This window comes from Triturus cristatus, chromosome 11, assembly GCF_964204655.1.
Source record: "Triturus cristatus chromosome 11, aTriCri1.1, whole genome shotgun sequence".
In the NCBI taxonomy this organism is placed as follows: domain Eukaryota; kingdom Metazoa; phylum Chordata; class Amphibia; order Caudata; family Salamandridae; genus Triturus; species Triturus cristatus.
The window spans coordinates 562,966,504-562,985,653 of NC_140594.1; the positions used below are offsets into that span (position 1 = coordinate 562,966,504).

Sequence of the window (19,150 nt, forward strand, 5' to 3'; positions counted from 1 at the left end):
GGAGCACAGGTTAGAAACAGTCCCATATTAATTCTGTTGAAGTTTTCCCTTCTAAAGTTTTGTGCCAAGAGTCCTGTTCTCGTTAGAAAAGGTCACAAGGAGAGTGTTGCGGGGGTAGTGTGCGTGGCATGAAAAGCAGGCTGAACATTGTGGCCCGGCAGGCTGGAGCTTCGAGGTGATGCTCATCCAAGGGCGATTGATGCTTCCTGTGGCAGTGGCTTGTGCTGAATTTCTGTGTGAGCGGTGGGTTCCGGTGCCAACGCTGTGGCAAAGAGCCCAAAAACCTGAATTCAAGAGCCCATGAGCCACACCAAGGGTGCAGGACCTGGGAGGCATCACTTGGGGGTCTGGGACCCACTGCAGCTGAGTCTAGGAGCTGATTGGGAAGCCTTTCATGTCCCTCAAGTTCAGATCAGGAGGACAGCAGACTAGCCCTTTGATTCACTCTGGGGCCCTGGGTTCAAGATGAAGTTGCAGTTCTAGTTCCTCTTCCCCAGGCAAGAGGGCAGCAGGTCAACACGGCAGGGCAGCAGTTCCTTTAGAGAAGCAGTCCGGCAGAGTGTCAGTCCTTGTAGCAGCACAGCAGTCCTTCTTCCTGGCAGAGTATCCACAGTTCCAGAAGCATACTGAAGAGTACTGAAGAGTTGGTGTCTGAGGTCCCCTTTTTATACCGAGGTGCCCTGGTTCTGGAAGGGGTAAGAAACATCTAGACAGTAGCTTTGAAGTGAATGGACTTCCCTTCTTCCCCTGCCCTTTACGCCCGATTGTCTCTAGTGACAATGTGGGGTTGGTAGGCCCTTTGTGTGAAGGCACATTCAGTTGCAAGTGGGGCTGTGCTCAGATCTAAGATCCCCATCCTGCCAGCAGATGGCCCATTCAGGCACACTTAATCTCTCTTTTATGTGACTGTCTGGGAGGAATTCACAAAGGCTAACTGTCAGCTACACCCAACCACGTGACCCAAGATAGGCTAAAGGCACAAAAGTGCTAAGGACAGGAAAATGGCAACTTTCTAAAAGTGGCATTTTCAAAATTCTAATGAAAAACATAATTTAACATTAAAGAAGGTTTATCATTACAATTTTAAAGACAACAGACATGACATAGCCACCAGCTCCCAATTAGAAAATACTGCTTATTAAATGCAATAAGAAATCCCCAAGTTATCCTGTTGGAGAGCTAAACCTTACAGTAGTGAAAAACTAATTTAGGAGGTTTTCACTACTAGGACATGTAAAACTTAAAAGTACATGTCCAGTCTTTTAATTACACAGCTCCCTCTCCGATATGCTCCCTAAGCCTAACTTAGGGGTGACTTATGTGTAATAAAAAGTGGAGTTTAAGGCTTGTTAAATGGCAAGTCGATATGGCAGTTTCAAACTGTATTGAGGCTGCAGTGGCAGGCCTGAAACATATTTTAAAGTGGTACTTAAGTGGGTGGCACAAAAAGTGCTGCAGTCCTACTGGTAGCATTTAATTTACAGACCGTGGGTATATAGTATACCACCCTACAAATGACTTGCAAGCAAATTAAATGTGTCAATTGAGTATAAGCCCAATTTCGCAATTTTTAGGGAAGCGAGTGCAAGCACTTTACACTGGTTAGAAGTGGTAAAGTGCACTGAGTCATAATGCCAACAAAAATGAATTCAGAAAAAAGTGGAGGGTAAAAGGCAAAACGTTTGGGGGTGACTCTGCACAGAGGACCAGTTCCAACACTGAATTTGACTGTTTTGATCTATTTTAGCACTCATTCAAACTTGTTGCAAACTAGTGATGTTTATTTGTGCTGAAAATGGATACACATTAACATTGAAAGTGTTTTCATTGAGATTTTGAAAATGGATAGATATTTCTGAGTTACTGTTCTATCAACTGTTTAAAAGAAGCACGAAATTCCTGATGACGATATGAAAACCCAATGAACAAAATTTGGCAAACAACGGGTAGCAGTCAAAATATTTGCAAGTTTCACGCCATCTTCACGAGAGAAAAAACTTTGCACACCACATTTAGAAGTATTTTAAAGATATGACCCTTAGGCAGCCATATTGTTATTTATTTTTATATGGAATGCCAGAGTTCAATGCACATGTTCCCTGAGCTTACAATTAACTTTTATCTTGTAAATCCTTTTTTATATTTACAGGGGATCAATACTGCGGGGGACGACTGGACAAACCTTTGGGCTCTTTTAAAACACCGAACTGGCCTGATCGGGATTACCCTGCGGGGGTCACTTGTTCATGGCATATCGTTGCCCCCAAGAATCAGGTTAGCACCGAATATTATATGAAATTAGAAAAATTTGCTCAAAATTCTGTCTATTGACCATACATTGTGATATTACAGGTGAATTTCAACTTATCTGCAAAATTTGCTAAATGAAAGTGAACCTTAATACAGGGATCTATGCTGCTGATCATTAGTGGCCCTCTGTCCACTCTTTGCCTTCATATAGACAGTTAAACACTAAGGTCAAACATATAAGGAAAAATGCGATTTGCCTGTGTGTTTTACATTACTCCGCATTGCAATTCAAACTTGTGAAACATGTCAATCTTGTGAAAAAGGCTGCTGACAATGTTTGCAAGAAAAAGTCGATCACATTCAGTTTGCAATCACAAATGTTCACAAAACATACCTGACCTCCCCATTCTATCTAAGGTTACCTGTACTCTATGCAGTTGATTTTATGAAAAAAAAGAATGTGTTTATGACGTTCAGGGTCTTATTTAGAATTTTCAGGAAGGAATGCTCTGTCAAAACGTGGAGGATGTCCGGGATGCCGTATTATAAGTGCCATAGGCAGACTATAGTGCACTTGTAATACAGCGGACGAAGCATCTGCCACATTTTCATTGGATACACAAGAATGATGTCATACTCAGTTGGTCCATTTCATGTCTGCTGAGGCAGATGGTTGCTGCACATTCTTCCTCCATTTTGAATTTATCACCATTGTTTGTTTGGTTAAAGGAGTTTGTTTTTCCATAATGGGAGCCTGTATCTTCGTTTAAAGGTGGTAGTCAGTCTCTTTCTTGAAACTCAGAACTAAAGAGATCTATCAACTTTTCAACTTGTTGGGGGGGAATGGTTTACCTATTGTATTCTGCATATTGTTATTTGGGTTTGTAGCACTGCAGCTGCGTCCTCAAAGATTATAAGCCACATGATGGTTGCTTAGTTTTTCGCTTCTCCCTCCTCACTCTCGAATTTGATCTTGTTAGCTGAGTTCTACCTCCTGAGGGGTTTTGAAACCCTGTACTATTCATATACATTTCTGCTCTTCCCACACTTCAGTTTATTTCTTGGTAAGAGGTTAACCGTAAATATATTCATGAGATTCAGCCTTATTTATTTTATTGACATACAACAAATCACAGTTATGTATTATCTGAAAGGTTGTTACTTTAAAAATCCCCATTTTAAATACAGAGTCGTATTTCATCTACACTTAGGTACAACAACGCATAATGTTGAGTGTGGTCAGTTTTCAAATGCCTGTGGCCTAAAAAACTATCCTATTTCTGCTACAAACAATGCTAGTCTGATCTACAAAACCTCTCTTGTATCTTGTGCTACAATCTCATCCCTAATCACCAGTTTTCCTCTTCCAAAATTTGATTTTCCAATATTACTTCTCCACGCTATCTATAGTATTGTTATTTGACTTTATCCCTTTCTACCTGATATTCTTCATGAGCCTGCCCTACTTGATATAATTTAAGTGAGTATTGGCTGTTCACTTATAGTTCTCCATTGCATTAGCTGTGCAAGTGTTTTTGGACCACATGTAAATATGTGCCCTGTGCAATGGGGAACAATGAGTTGCAAGTGACTGTGGCCCATATGTACGAAAGGTTTTTTTCATTTTTAAAAGACGGAATCGCTTTTTACGGCTGTTGAGAAATGAAAAATAGCCTTTCCTAATGTACAAAGGCATATACACAGTCTCAAAATGAAATTCTACTGAGTTGAAATCGCATTTTGCGATTTGCAATATAGGAAATCGCAAATAGGGATTTCCTAGTAGCGATTTCCTAATCGCATGTACATATCATTTCTTAATTGTGACATGGGCATTTAGGATATGCTATTACCATTGAATCAGATTAGGTGGTAACCAGGTGCAAAATAAAAAATGCCCCCAAAATGCATCAGGATCATTCGCAATGGCGCAACAAGGCATACCATTACCACAGAATAAGTAAGTATTATTACTGAGCCAGGCATGCTACATAGTGCTTCAAATCTGTAAATGGTTTGACAGAGATGGTGCAAACCTACTAATTCTTTGAGATCTTGCGTGCAATATTTGAATACAGCTGTCTATGAAAGGCCAACAATCATGATGCATGTGATACTCGAGCCCATCTTTGTCTATCAAGGGCTGCAGGCCTTTCATTCTTTGGCCCCTGTGATACTAGACTCTGGCATCATGTGATGTTGAAGGTGAGTGTTAAGTGTGAGAGTGCAGGGTCGCTCATGGGATGCAGTTCTTGATTAGTGCAAAATAATAGTGATGGGTATCCCACGATTGGGTTTTCTGGGAGTTATGGAGGTTTGAAGGAGATTTGTTTCATGCAAGCTAGAGGTGGCCGAGTATATAAGAACGACCTTATGCTGGATCTATTGGATGTCAATTCCTCCACCAGAACAACTTTTTTCTACCCTTTTATTAATGTATGTAGCAAGCACTTTCAGGTGAGTGATGCCATGTTCTCCATTGGTCATTTCTTTCATTGTGAAAGAAGTGAAATGAGGTCTAGTTCAGAGTTATCATGTTTGTCGAATTCATCTCTTCGTCCAGTCTACTTTTATGTACCTCTGTTAGGACCAGTGCTTAATTTGGACCAGTGGTTTCCGGTGCTCGGCACCAGCACTTAATTGTCAGCAGTGAGACCTGTGACAGTCTGCCACAAGGTGGCGATATCTGGCTAATTTTCTAAATGACCACAACATTTAATTATTAACTCAATTTACATAAAAAAATAATATTACTTACCACCAAGCCATTCTTATAGTTTTAAGGGTCTGGAATAGTCAGAGTGTCACACTTGTAGGCGTGCAAATGTTAGTACTTGTGTTGTTACTATCATTGATGGCGCTGGCAGGGTCAAAGTGTGGTACAAGGTGCAGTGGCCTCATGACGAGAGCCTTATGTTTTTGCAAATTAAGCACTGAATAGGACCCGCCTCAGAGTGATCTGTGCCTGAATCTATTCAGTAATTGGAATTGGATGTTTTGACACTGTGTCGTTTGTGTTACAGTAAAAACAAGTGAAACTCTTTCACAGAATAGATAAAACATACCCCATGGCCTGCTGATGGCATAAATTAATGCATTCTGCTGTATTCGACCTCTCCAATGTCAAAATCACTGAGGGCCAGATGTATGTAGCCTTTTTGCGGTCGCCGTTTGAGACCACAAAAAAGCCTTTTTAAATGTACAAAACACTATTTTGTGATTTGTTAACCTATTACTGAATCACAAAATGGGTTAGCGATTTAGTGTTAGGAAGAAGCGTGTTAAGGGCATTCCTTTCTTATAGTGACTCACAGTGGTATGTTTGAATGTTTTGCGACCGAAATGTGGTCGCAAAACATTCACATTTTACTGCCTACTTCATGTAGGTGGTAATCCATTTGTAAACGGGAAGGCGTCCCCAGGGGACACATTCCCCTTTATGAATAGTTATACAAACGTTTTTTAAGAGCAGGCAGTGGTCCCACAGACCACTGCTGACTCTTAAAAAATAAAAATAAATCTTTTCATTTTTCTTTTTGAAACGCATACTGTTTTCTTTTAAGGAAAACAGACTTCATTTCAAAGAAAAAAAATAGCTTTTTTTAAAAAGCGATCACAGACATGGTGGTCTTCTGACTCCAGCAGGCCACCATCCCCGTGATTTTAGTGATTCCCAATGGGTAGCAAATTGTGACCTACTCATGAATAATAATGAGGTAGGGCTATTTGCGACCCACTGGCAATCTCAAACAGTGTAAAACACACTTTAGTACATCGCTGTTTGCGATTACCTTATAGTGAGTATTGAAAATTCGCTATTAGGTAATCGCAAACTCAAAGCAGTGAATTTCTGGCCCAAAATTCTTAGCAGAATTTCCGTGACTTGATAAGCACTACATTACCACCAAGTCACATCTTCCCTGTCGTATGTGAAAATGCGTAAACATATTTGTCTGTTTTGCAAGTTACAAGTTCTTATCAAAGTTTTCAGCGGCATTCCAAATAGGTATGCTATAGAAAAGCATTCCCATTTTTAGATACGAAAATGCCTTCTACTTTCACAAATAGTCTTTAGTGCAAGCTACATCATCATTTTTTAATAAAACGATATTTTAAAAATCCATGATAATCGACTGTAAAAACGCTTGCTCTACATATGGAGAAAGTACTTTTCTTGCCCACTTACAAAGAATCATTGATCAGGTCACCTGCTTTATATCACAATATGAGCTGGCCCAACTCACAAATTCTCCCCTCAACTGGCAAAACAGTAGTAAGCAGGGAACTTAAGATGGGGCTCTCTTATATTTGTGACATTCGAGGTCACCACAAAGCACAATGGGAAATATAGTTCTTTTATACGAGTCTCCAGAAAATGTAAACGCAGCCTTTTCAGTACTTGCCATTAAAGCAGGTGTAACATAGATAATTAACTAACATACACTACATTCATGGTGGGTGTGGCGGGCTAGCCAAGATGGTGGACACGTTCTAACTTCGCTCCTTGTCCTTCACCTGTTTATCCTGCAAAATCTCCCTGAACGGGGAATCGGCCAGTCCATCGGCAGCTGTAGATGGTAACCCAGCACCGCCGGCCTCGGCATCTGAGCGTAGTGCACCAGCGGACTCGTCTGAAGCTGCGCTTCCGGAGCGGCTGCTCTGGTCTGCATTGGCGTCTGGGCCCTGGGATTATCATGTTGGCATCCTCCTGCACCGCCCCGGCCTAGGAGCTGTGGTGATTAGCGCATCAACCCTATAGTCAGCGGAGGGCAGCCACGTCTCTCTTCCCCACAGTGGCTGGTGGCCTTTGAGTGGACTGTGGCCTTGGGGGCAGCGTGATTCAGAGGTCGGTGCAGTGAGGCCACCTGGGGCCACGCCCGGTGTACAGTGTACCGGGGTGTGTGGTCATGTACACCCTGGGTCCGCGTTCTGCACTTGGACTCCGGCACACCCGTTGAGTTCCTGGACCGGCTTTGTGATATCGGTGTGCCTCTAGCTGCGGCCTTCAACAGCGTTGACACCGCCGCTCACCGGGCATTCAGGCTCGGCCACTCTGCGCACCTCCTGAGGTGAGTCCTGTGCTGCCTGGCCCTGTCGAAAACCCGTGGGTAGTGGGCGGGGGACTGGAGGTTGATTGGGCCTAGGCCCCCGCTCCTGCAGCAATAACATTCGCCGACGGGCTACTCCCTCACTGATGTGCGGGGTTGCACAGGGTTGCGCGGCCCCATAGGTGCAGGCCTCTACCATGGGCTTAAAGAATCCACAGCCCTATAGTGCACTGACTTTTGCCGGAGCCGGGGTGATCCGGGGGTCGTGTCGGGCCCAGGCCACCTCCTCCTCTGTTGCATATACTGTGGGTAATAGGTCGGGGATCCGGAGGCTGGTCGCGCCTAGGCCCTATGATCACTGACAGGGCCCTCCCTTACCAGTATACGGGGCCGTGCGGCTCTTCCAGCACCAGCCCTTGCCTTAAGCTGCAGAAGCCTGCAACTCTCCTGTACACTGTCTTTACTAGAACCGGGGCTACCCAGGGGTCTTTTCGGGCCCAGGCCGTCCCCTCCTGTGTCGTATTTACTGTCCTCATAACCCCCCTCACCCCCTGCCTTCTGCCCTTTGCGACAGCTACCGGAGATAACCTGTATCCTCCCAACCCAGCGTTGAATATCACTGGATGAACCCATTATGTCACAGCCCATGACCTGCACTGGTGCCCTGCTGGACTACCATCGTTTGTGAACCTCTAAACTGGCCCACTCTTTCGCTTGGCTCACTCATCAGCATGACTCTTTTACCACCGCCTACCTCACTTATAACAAGAGAGCTTATCACCAACTGTAGACACTGAACACTCATAAAATCTGTGGTGTCACCTAGGACATTGCTTCTTCGCGCACTCTTGCCCACCGCTCAAAAACTTGCCATGGGTCTCCTGCGTTCTAACACCCCTCATGCAGCAGCGAACCAGGAAACAGGAGACAAATCACAGCTAGAAGGGGATTAACCCCAAGAGCCTCTTCACTCAACACTGTCCACCAAACTGGACACAGTCCTTGCAGCTGTTGAGAAAATAGGCGTGACATTAGACCAAATGCACACATCGCTGGAGTCCAAAATCGACAAAGTAGTATCAGATTTCACGCTCCTGAAAGCTGATCACCAATAGCTAGCTGAGAAGGTTTGAGCCAAGGAATTCACCCTCTCTGATCTACAGCCTACGACCCGCAACCACACAACTACGCTACAAGACTTGTTGGGCCGTGTTTGTACCCTGGAGGACAGGCTGGAGTACGCAGAGGGACGCTCACGCTACAATAACGTGAGAGTGGTGAGCCTGCCAGAAGGGATGGAGGGACAGGACCCAGTTGCCTACACAGAACATTGGCCGACGGAGCTTCCCCCTTCGGGGGTTCTGTCACCTAGATTTGTGGAGGAACGTGCACCTAGGGTGCTGGCCTGCAGGCCCCCACCTGGAGCCAACTCACATCCATTCTTATTCAGGCTGTTTAATTTCAGAGATAGAGATGTTATCCTGAGAGAGTCTTGCAAACTCCTTGACCTCAAAGTCCAAAGTGCTCCAGTCATGCTATTTCCCGATTATACTGCCCAGGTACAGAAACGTCGGAGTTCTTTTGTGGCTGTGCAACATCAGCTCCAAGCCCTCAACATGCGCTACTCCTTGCTGTTCCTTGCCCGCTTACGGGTGGTAGCTGATGGCACCACTTGATTTTTCGACACACCATAAGATACCTGGGATTGGTTGGAGGAGGCAGGCTTGACGACTGGACCTGGGTCACCCAACAGCCCTCCTGCACCAAAACTAAACGAGAGGCCTCCGCAGGAGTAGGCCTTCATGCGACAGCAACACTCCACGCCACAAAGTCTCCCTCTGAGCTAGATACTAAATCCCCCAAGTCAATCAGCGAGGATGACTCTATGCCTACGTGGACTGGGGTCCTGGACTCACCCCACCCACCGGCCGTCACTCTCTAGTCTTCTGAAGACATAATCTTAAAAGTGTACTGTATTGTCCAGCAATAACCATTTCTGCAGCTTACTCGTATTTGATTCCTAGGGGACAGTTGTCAACTTGACCCTTGCATGCTATGTAATCAGGTGGCATTGAACTACTCACCTGGGAGGGCTGGCGCTTGCTGAGACTGCATCCGAACACTGATCAGCTGCCTGATGTAAACCTAACTCATTTATATCATAGGGTATCTCTGGTACTTATCTGAGTTAACTAAAAGGGGTGGAAAACTGATCACAATGTGCAGCGCACCACCCCCCACGAACAGCCGTTGATCAATACACTGTTGTCATGGTTAGTCGCTCCAGTTTGGGTAAACTCCTGTTGCGAGTTCGCTCTCATGAGGTTTTTTATTATATAATTTTGACACACCATTTTTTCTTTCAGCTCCCCATGATGCACCACCTGGCCACCTGCTCTCCTGCTACACATTTGCATCACTAGCCAGTCACATACACCAGTACTATTCAACATGGCACGCACAAATATCATCACCTAGAACGTGAGGGGAATACACTCCCCGGCACGTAGATATTCTATCTACTCGTGCCTACAGCACAGGTCAACTAGCATTGCCCTACTCCAGGAAACTCATCTGACCAATCTAGAAGTAGACTGCCTTCGCCACTGCTAGAGAGGGCTTGTATATAGTACTAACTACTCCTCCCATGCTAGGGTTACCTTAATATGGGTGATGGTGGGGGTTCCCTGCGAAGTGGAAGAAGTAGAGGCCGATACGGAGGGCAGGTATGTATTCATCAAGGGTAAGCTAAATGGCCAAACCCTCCTTATCAGCTCTGTCTACACTCCCAATGTGGAGTAAAGTTCTTTCCTTTGTAAGCTGTCTAAGGTGCTAGCGTGCTGGAGTGGCATCCCCTGGCTAACTCAGTCCTTGATGTGTCACTGGACTGCTCCTTCCCCCTCTGACACGCACCCCTGCGGCACCCGACGCACAAGCTGTAACTGTATGGATCACCCACTGGTCCCTAATAGATATATGGCGTGACTGCAACCCCAACACACTCACATACTCCTTCAACTCCGTAGTACATGGACTCCATATGCAATTAGATCGCATAGTAGTGTCTTCTTCCCTGCTTCCTCTGGTCCAAGATACCAAATACGTGGGTCATACGCATTCTGACCATAACCCACAACTTTTGCAACTCAGCTGGCACGTGGGGCCTCCACCGGTCCCCACTTGGCATCTCCAGCCGGCGGCACTGGAGGATCAGGAATTCTGGGTATCCCTGGGGGCCGCAATTGTAGAATACTTTGCCCTGAATAATGAATCTACCAGCTCCCCGCTACTAGAATGGGAAGCTTTCATGGTAGCGATCAGAGGGCACTGTCTTGATCTCACGTGGAACATTCACAAACAACTAAATGACTCACTTAGTACTATAGAGCGTGAGCTTCTTCAGCATGAAGCAGTCTCTACCACGCAACATAGTATCACCAGGCGTTTAGAAGAATTATGTAATGAACACATCACTTTACTAGACAGACTACGGTGTCATAATTATCTGGTACACTCAGCGCTTACGCACGCCACATCGGACAAGGCTGGCAGACTACTGGCTTGGCTGTTACGCCAGGAGCAACTCCACCAGGCTATTCATGCCATATGCGATGGCATAGGTTGCATGCATTACACGCAAAACGACATTCATGTGGCTATGACACAGCACTACGCAACGCTCTATAAATCCTCAGGCCACAGCGATCATAGACAACTAAGTGCCTTTCTAGACTCTGTGGACCTGCCCATGATCACTCTTGATCAATATATGGCGCTTGAATCCCCAATTTCTTCTGAGGAAATGTATGATGCGATTACTGCATTGGCGACAGGTAAGACACCTGGCCCCAATGGGTGCCCGGCGGAATTTTCTAAGGCGTACGCCACCACTATGACCTCGTACTTACATACACTCTATACCACCGCACTAGAAGAATCGGTTCTACCTGCATCAATGTGCGAAGCCAGTTTAGTTTCCTTGTTGAAACCTGACAGAGACCCTACTAACCTAGGTTTCTATAGACCATTAGCCATACTGAATGTGGACTATATAGTCCTGGCAAAAATACTTGCGGACCGCCTGGCACCCCTCATCCCTACACTAGTTCACTCAGACCAGAACGGGTTTGTTCCTTTCCGTAGCACCTCCCTCAATCTCCAGCGCTTCTTCAGGGTCGCCACATACGCTCTATACCACTGGCCAAACTTGGGATGCTTAATATTAGACCTCGAGAAAGCCATTGATTCCCTTGAGTGGGAATACATGTTTGCCACGCTGACCAAATATGGCCTTGGGGCCACTTTCATTGGCATGATTAAATTGCTTTACAAGCATCATCTATCCGTGTGAAGACGGGCCCATATATCTCCGAACCTATCGTAGTGGGCATGGGTAACCACACAGGGTTGACCCTTATCTCCACTTCTCTTCGCCCTTGGTATGGAGCCCTTATCTGAAGCCATTCGCACTCAGGTTGATGTGGGAATCCTCTTGGGGGACGGGAAGCACACAATCTCACTGTACACGGATGATATCCTGATGTACAGGAGAGACATTCGCTGTATCCCACCCTCACTAGCACATATCCTGAGGGACTTTGCTGATATATCAGGGCTACGGGTTAACTCAGCAAAATCCTGTCTATATCCCTTCAGCGATTCCTGTCAGGACCCCATGTATGTTCTCAATGGGGACCGTGTTCTGTGGAATGCTACCTAGGCATTCGCATTTAACAAAAGGCAGTGGACCTGTTTGATGGCAACATAGGGAGAGCCTTGACTGCTATCCACTCCTAAATTTCCTTTTGGAGCACGCTCCCATTGTCTGTCACTGGTAGGATTGCCCTCACAAAAATGGTAATCCTTCCATAGTTCCTACACTATTTATCAAATCTACCCCTCTATATCTCCCCTCCCTTCTTTAACGCACTAGAGAAAACAATTAGGGACTTCATCCGGGGCAACTTCCATCATTGTGTATCCATTAGAAAACTATACTTAGCTGTGGGTTTTGGTGGCCTTGTGGCACCTAATATGGAGAATTATTATCTCACAGCACACCTATAGTGAGTAGCCTGATGGTTGGCCTCCCGTCAACAGACCGACTCGGCAACATCTCAACCGCCCCTGTCACTTGCCTTCCTGCTCCACTTATTCTACCCTTGCTCGAAACCCATAGCAATTGAATCTTCACTTCTCAAGGTGGCGCAGAAGTGCTACCTAAGATGCTTATACATTACTCGCAACACACCACCATTTGCACCTGCCATACCACTTCATGGAACACCTAGGGGTCACAGAGTCACCACGGTGGCTGAACTACACAGCTGGGGTGAAGCCGGCATCTATGATATAGGAGACCTTTACCGAGACGACCCTGATACCATATGCCACGCTAGTTGAGGAACAGGTGCTACACCCTGGCCGCTTCTTATTTCACCGCTTGCTCCTGGCAGCCCTCACAGCTCGATGGGTGGACATGACCGGTAAACCTCCTACACACTCAACAGTTCAATACTTACATGTAATGGGGAACGGTGGGCACCTAATGCGATGGTTTGCTGCCTCCCTTAGGCAACACACCGCAATTACACTGGAGCCACTACAACTCCCTGGTAGGAGGAGTGGGTTCACCCACTCACTGAACCTGAATGGGCGGCAGTCCTGTAGAGCCCTACACGTGTCCCCCGCAACCAGTGCTTCCTTCAGATTCAGTATTATATCAGACACAGAGCATACTTAACTCCAGCTAAAATCAATAGAAACTTCCACCGTACAGATGCGACCTGCCCTCGCTGTCAACTGGTTGGGTTGACATCCCATTTCCTGGACCAAGGCCTAGCAGTGGCTAAAAAGTTGATCACTCAGAGATGGAAGGCCTCGGAGCCCCCCCCCCATTCCCTAGCTTGGCGACGCTCCTTGCTGATATGGGCCAAAGTTGAGAGCATTGCGCTACATCGGGAAGACACATTGGGTCTTCGAAAAATCCCTTATAGCCACTAGCTGGGATGCATCATAGCGCTATTTACAAATAATCCACAATATTGATGCAGTCGGGCTGATTCTGGGAGATGGGTCAGTCACTGAAGCCACATATAAGGACTGGCGCAGGGCTTAGTGGGACTGTGGCGCAATGCCACTAACAGGCTTATATATTTAACTGTGACTAGGCATATCCCTGAATAATTGTTGGATTATTAACAACTAAAGTGCATGCATAATTAGGATGGGAGGGCGGGCTAGGTGAGCAATAATGGTGCTCCAGTTTTATACGCTAACCCTATATTCTGTTTTTCTTTGCCCCTGATTGTTGTATTCTGCCTTCACTGTTTATAGACTGTTGCACAGTAGATGCCTATTGAATTTGTCAGCGAGGTGCATTTTAGAGGACCTAAAACGTAACGCCTACTTTTAACCATTCACAATATGTTCCTGTCCTCATTACCGCTGTATCCCTCCCACTGTGTTCCATATGTGTGGTTTATCCCAATGTTGGGGACATCCAATTCCCTACACTGTGCATTTCTGTGTTATTAACTGAAAAAAAATAATTTAAAACAGATTAATAAAACTAAAATAAAACACTAAATTCACAATTAACGTTATTCAAACAGTTCAAAACTTTGGAGTTTTTCTAGGGGTAGTATCCACTCAGTATTTATTTTCTCAAATGTTGTGTTTTTTAATCCATTTATTTATACCTTAGTTATACTTATATTTCTTGAGAACAATCTAGAGAGGCAAATGGGCACAGTAGAGTACGCAGATAGAAATAACAATTATTAAATACAATCAGCTGTGGCTGAACCAGAACAAAGTTACTGGATGTCTACCAAAAAGGCAAACTATGTAATTTTACTAACTCACTTTTACCATTTCAAATCGAGGTAGAGTATCCCTGATAGTACACAGGAATGGTGAATTTGTTGGTCAAATAAAGGTTTAAGCACCTAGTACACTCTTTCAAACCCCTCATTGCCGAATATTCTTCTATGTCGATGAGGCATATTATCATGAGCCTTTCACTTCACATTAAGACCAGTAGTTATTTGTTTACCTATTTATTTATAATGAGAGCACTGGGTGTCTCTAGGTATCTAAAATAATATATACTCATGATCTGCAAAATTAGTTGATGTGCATTTTACTAAGGGTGTCCAATACTTAATGAAATTCAGAAATTTAAAATAAAGCCTTCATGAACCCTAACAAAGCATGCTTTAATTTAATGTTCTCTTGTAGAGACTTCAATAGCTAAAGGCCAATAACGGAAATTCTGCATACCCCTTTCCAATGCATCCTAGACTTCAGAATTCTAAGGAGCATCTGGCTTTCTGAGCTAAGTCACCACTGCATGCTTGGATAGCTTTTCCTGCAGGTAAATTAGGACGATGCTATTGAGATATTGACAAAACAGACAACCTTGAAGTTGATGTGCTTGTCTATAGGCAACCAATAAAAGGACAAAAAGAACAATTGATGGACAGAATGCAGAACAATGTCCAACATTAACCCCAGCACAATGATCAGGGCCTAAATTCATCGTGTTTTTGCTCACCATGCCATTCCAGTTTGAACCCAGCCATTTGCAAATCAGTCTTGACCTTGCGCCCAATGGGCACAGTCCAGCCCGAACTGCCAGACAAGGTCTTCCCTGGTCTGGAAACAAGCATTTTAGGACTGGTTTCGGGGTTTCACCCCTCATCAGCCAGGATAGCTTGATTCCAGTGGCATGGAGAACACGGGACCCACGTCTGGGCATACCCTTCCCACTCGTGGTGACAAATGCAAAAAGAACAATTGATGGGCAGCAGGCCAATCCTAATACCATTGATTTCTTCAGCTTAAGGAATGAATTTGCACGATATTCTGGATGAGCAGCAGCTGACCAATCTGTCTTTAGTAGTCTCCCTAATGTAGCACTAGAAATTAATGTATATTGGATTTACTAAGAGATAGACATAAGCCTATACTTACTTGACATCAATAATCAGCATGCACAAGGCATGATGTATAACAAAATTAAATAGTTTTAGTTATATTGAATCAAATCCCAAAAATAAATTTCTCAATGATTACATGACAGGTGCTCCAGTGAACAGCGCAGTGAACATGACATAAGTGAATAATGGTGAGCTAAGTTTAGTAATGAAAAACCAGAATGAAAACAATGTACACATATTCATAATCAGTTTTTCAATCTTGAATCAGATTTGAATTACAGTTTCAGCAATAGCAATTAATGAAAGTCTACATATTAGAGAGTCGACGTTTAAATCCCTAAATATGATTTTTACAGGGTCTTCATCAGGTGTAATTGGTAGCACCTACAAAAACAGATGCGGAAACACTTTTAGGACCAACTGAACGTCTAGGGCGTGCTGAAATATTTTAGAACAAAGTGTGCATGTAGCTCTTCCTGTTAGTCAGAAAGAAGCTGATTCTGTTTTTTTCCAGATCGACTGGTCCCAGATTTATATCTGGGGAATAAAACAATTTTTATTTCACTAGAGCTTTTTTTACAAAAAATCTTTCAAGATCCCTGCACTATTCAGTCTAGTCCAGAACCCACATATTGAGTTGGGCCGTATATTAGACCATTTTGTTTAGGGATATAGCTCATTTAAGAGATGTGCCTCATCAGGAACATGGCAGGCCAATGATTGGTTGTTTATTCATAGGCCAAAGGACTCAGGCCCTAAAGTCCTCAAGGACTGAACAGTAAGACAAGGTGTATTAAGAAATCTGTCAGGCTTCAACACGACCAATGCTAAACTGATTTAAGTACTTTCCAGATGACTGCATTGACCTAGAGAAGGGTGGATATCAAACTCATATCGAAAATATTGTCAAGTCAGGTACTGCTAGCTTGGGTTCTAGCTCATCTTAGAGAATGCAGTCGATTGGTAAGACTGGCTAGCTAGCCCAAGTCATTCACACATTCACAAAATCAAGTCTGTCATCAACAGAAAACCCCCCATTTGTTTTGTGGTGTTTTAGTGTAGCATAGGGGACCACTTGCTTAAGATGCAAGCAGAAGAAAACTGGGGAGACTTTTGAGCTTAATGTTACTTCAAATCTGAGTCTGGTGTCCCACAATAACCCTTGATTTTGTTTTACAATTTTGACAAATATAGTGGGCAGGCTCTGGATATTTTACAAGCACCTGAAGTTCTTGAATTGGTCCCTGGAAGAGAACCTCAGTTTCTGCTCCTTTATTTGTATTTTCCTACATTCTAGCCTTAAACCTTTTTTTAAACTCCAACATTTTTTTTGTTGTTTTTTTTGTTACGCACATGTTTCTGTCGTAACGCACGTGTCCAGGTGCTCTCTGCACAATGTTCCTTCTTTCTCAAAATTCATTTCTTTGCTCCATTTTATTCTGATTTTCTGTTCTACGGACATTTCAAATGTCTCATTTTCCTTGTGATTTTGTTTTACATTTCTTAGACATCCAGCCTTTTTAGGTCTCGGCTCGAAGGCTGCGCTTGCGCAGTCTCGATCCGAGATTTAATGACTTGGAGAAGAGGGGCTTGAACCCGCCCCTCTTCTCCCCTGTTCTCCATTGGCTGGCCTCTTGAATGCTGGCCAGCCATTGGAGAAGAGGTCCGTCATTCCGTTTAGGCCCCGCCCTTTTCGGATTGGGGGGCGTGTTTTTTTCAGAAAGTCTAATTATCTCCTCCAGCCAATGGCTGGAGGAGAGAAAAGACAAACACGCCCCCGAATCCGAAAATGCCGCTGCCTTTCTCCGAGGCATTTCTTCTTGACCTCGGAGAAAGGCAGTGGTGTGCCTTTTGCTCTGCCTTGTTTTTCTGTTCTTTGAGTCATTCCAGCAGCACAAAGGCGACTAACTGGATTACTACTTGTTGGATGTTAAAAGCAATTTAGGAGTGGTTCCGTGGCTTACTTAATTTATTAGGTTTTTAGAACGTAGCTGTACTCCTCACGTGTTATTCCAGCCCTAAATGATGGTTTTCAGTGGACGTTTTTCATCCCTGGTCAGACACAACAAGCTTCATGGAGGCAATCACTGGGGCAATGGACATGGCTGGACGGAAATCAGGGAATTCTTTTTCCACCGTCACGTCCTTTAGAGCACTGGGCAGGAAGTTGGAATTCTCAACAGTTGCCAAAATTGGAGTCTAAGTTTTATTTTCAAAATTACACCAAAAAACAAACAACTAGGTTAGGTCGATGGCCATTTGGAATGCGCCACATTTTAGAAATGCTCTGTACAGCATTATGCAAATGTTGTTTCCGCGATAACCACCGGGTGAAAAGCACACACTGTCTGTCTCAACGTGATTGCGTCGCCCTGTGTGTCAGAGCCGGAGGTCGCCGTCGTTATCTCGCGGAATCTGCGAGAGTTCAGCAAGTGACCTTTGCCCATTGCATTGCAGCAATCACCCACTCACATTTCATTGGCCAGGACAAATATTTCACTGCATAAATTCAGTCGAAAGTTGCGCACGGATTCATCCGGGACAGAACTGCAACAGCACAGGGGCCTCGCGCTCGGGTCATCAATCAATCCATCCAGATTTTAAAGGATGGGGCTCCAAATGGTGAAGGTGGCAGCGCTCCTTATTGTTTGCGCATTATTCATGACGCAGGTAAGCACGTATAAGAATATTTTTTGCTAAAGCCACAGAGTAGTAATGTGAAAGGGGCGTGGCGCAGGATGGGCTGCACCCCCTTAGTGCCCCCCTTTTCAGTCTATAGCCTATTTATGTGTATTTGTGAGAGTTTCAGGGGGTTCTCGTCGCTCTCTGCAGACAGCTTCCATCATTTTGCGTTAAGCAATGGAGAATATGCAATTTGTAGCAGGTTACAGTGCTTTATTTGTAAAATAATGAGTGCCGGTGCCCGATGCTCCTTCTCAGAAGCTCGCGGCCGAAGCTGTTAAACATCTGCGGGCCGAATAGTATCAAGGCCGCAGTCCAGAACCCACCCAATGTCCCACTTTCATCCATTGCCAGACAGGGCCGGCCCCTTCATCTCGCTCTTACAGGTTCCTGCTTCCTTCCTTGTGGACTGGGTTTCCTCCTTTCAATTCTTCGGCCTCCTTTCACGTTTATATTTCCCTCTCCTACTCTCAGCAAATGTTTGATAAGGAAAAATAAGTGTTGGTTCTCAAAAATGAGTGGTGGTGGCCACCACCGGCTTAAATTAAACACTGGACAGTGGACACCGCCTTTCAAATACTATGCAGCCAACCATGCACTTTTAGGGCTCAAGTCTGCGCAAATTGCATTCCTATCTCGCGTCCCTGGCAGGCAAAATCAGGAACTGCTGTGCTTTATTGCAACCGGATACTGCGGGCTGATTTATAGGTGGTGGTTTGAGAGATCGAGGATGGCCAGACTGTACTTCCCGAGCAACACTTCCGGTTTTATTAGGCGAGTTGTGTTCCCACTCTGTAACAGTAAGTAGCAAGGAAAGGAAAATAACCTCTTTCACCGCTGATGGGGGTAGTAAAATATAGCAGTTCTCAGGGTTCAATGGGCACCGGTGCTACTGCACCTATACTAGCTACGCCCTCCTCTGCAAGGATATTACTCTTGCAAAGGTACTACCGCCATATGGTAGATGTACATTTTAGGCCTTCTTGGTAGCAAGTTATCTGGGAGGACGAGTGAGGTCAGGAATGATTTTCTCATCAGCGAATTGTCGGGTTCGGCGATTTAGTTGTTAAAGTGTCTATGTTGAGAGAGGTGGTCAGGCAGGTGGGAGTGGTGGTGAACTTGATTAAGGATCTTTGAGAGGAGTGATGGCTGAAGGGCTGCCTTGGGATGACAGACGTAGCTCTCAAGGCTGCACCTCTCTGAGTATGGTATCCGTGAGTGAATGAG

General features: G+C 44.8%; 1 protein-coding gene across 1 annotated transcript in view; it reads left to right on the forward strand.

The window, feature by feature from the left end:
- The window catches only part of PCOLCE2 (procollagen C-endopeptidase enhancer 2), a 321,396-nt gene that overhangs the window by 162,997 nt on the left and 139,249 nt on the right, over nt 1–19,150 (forward strand). Inside the window, exon 4 of the mRNA XM_085633604.1 lies at nt 2,150–2,274. Coding sequence (XP_085489730.1) covers nt 2,150–2,274 — 125 coding nt within the window. The remainder of the gene's footprint in view (nt 1–2,149; nt 2,275–19,150) is intronic.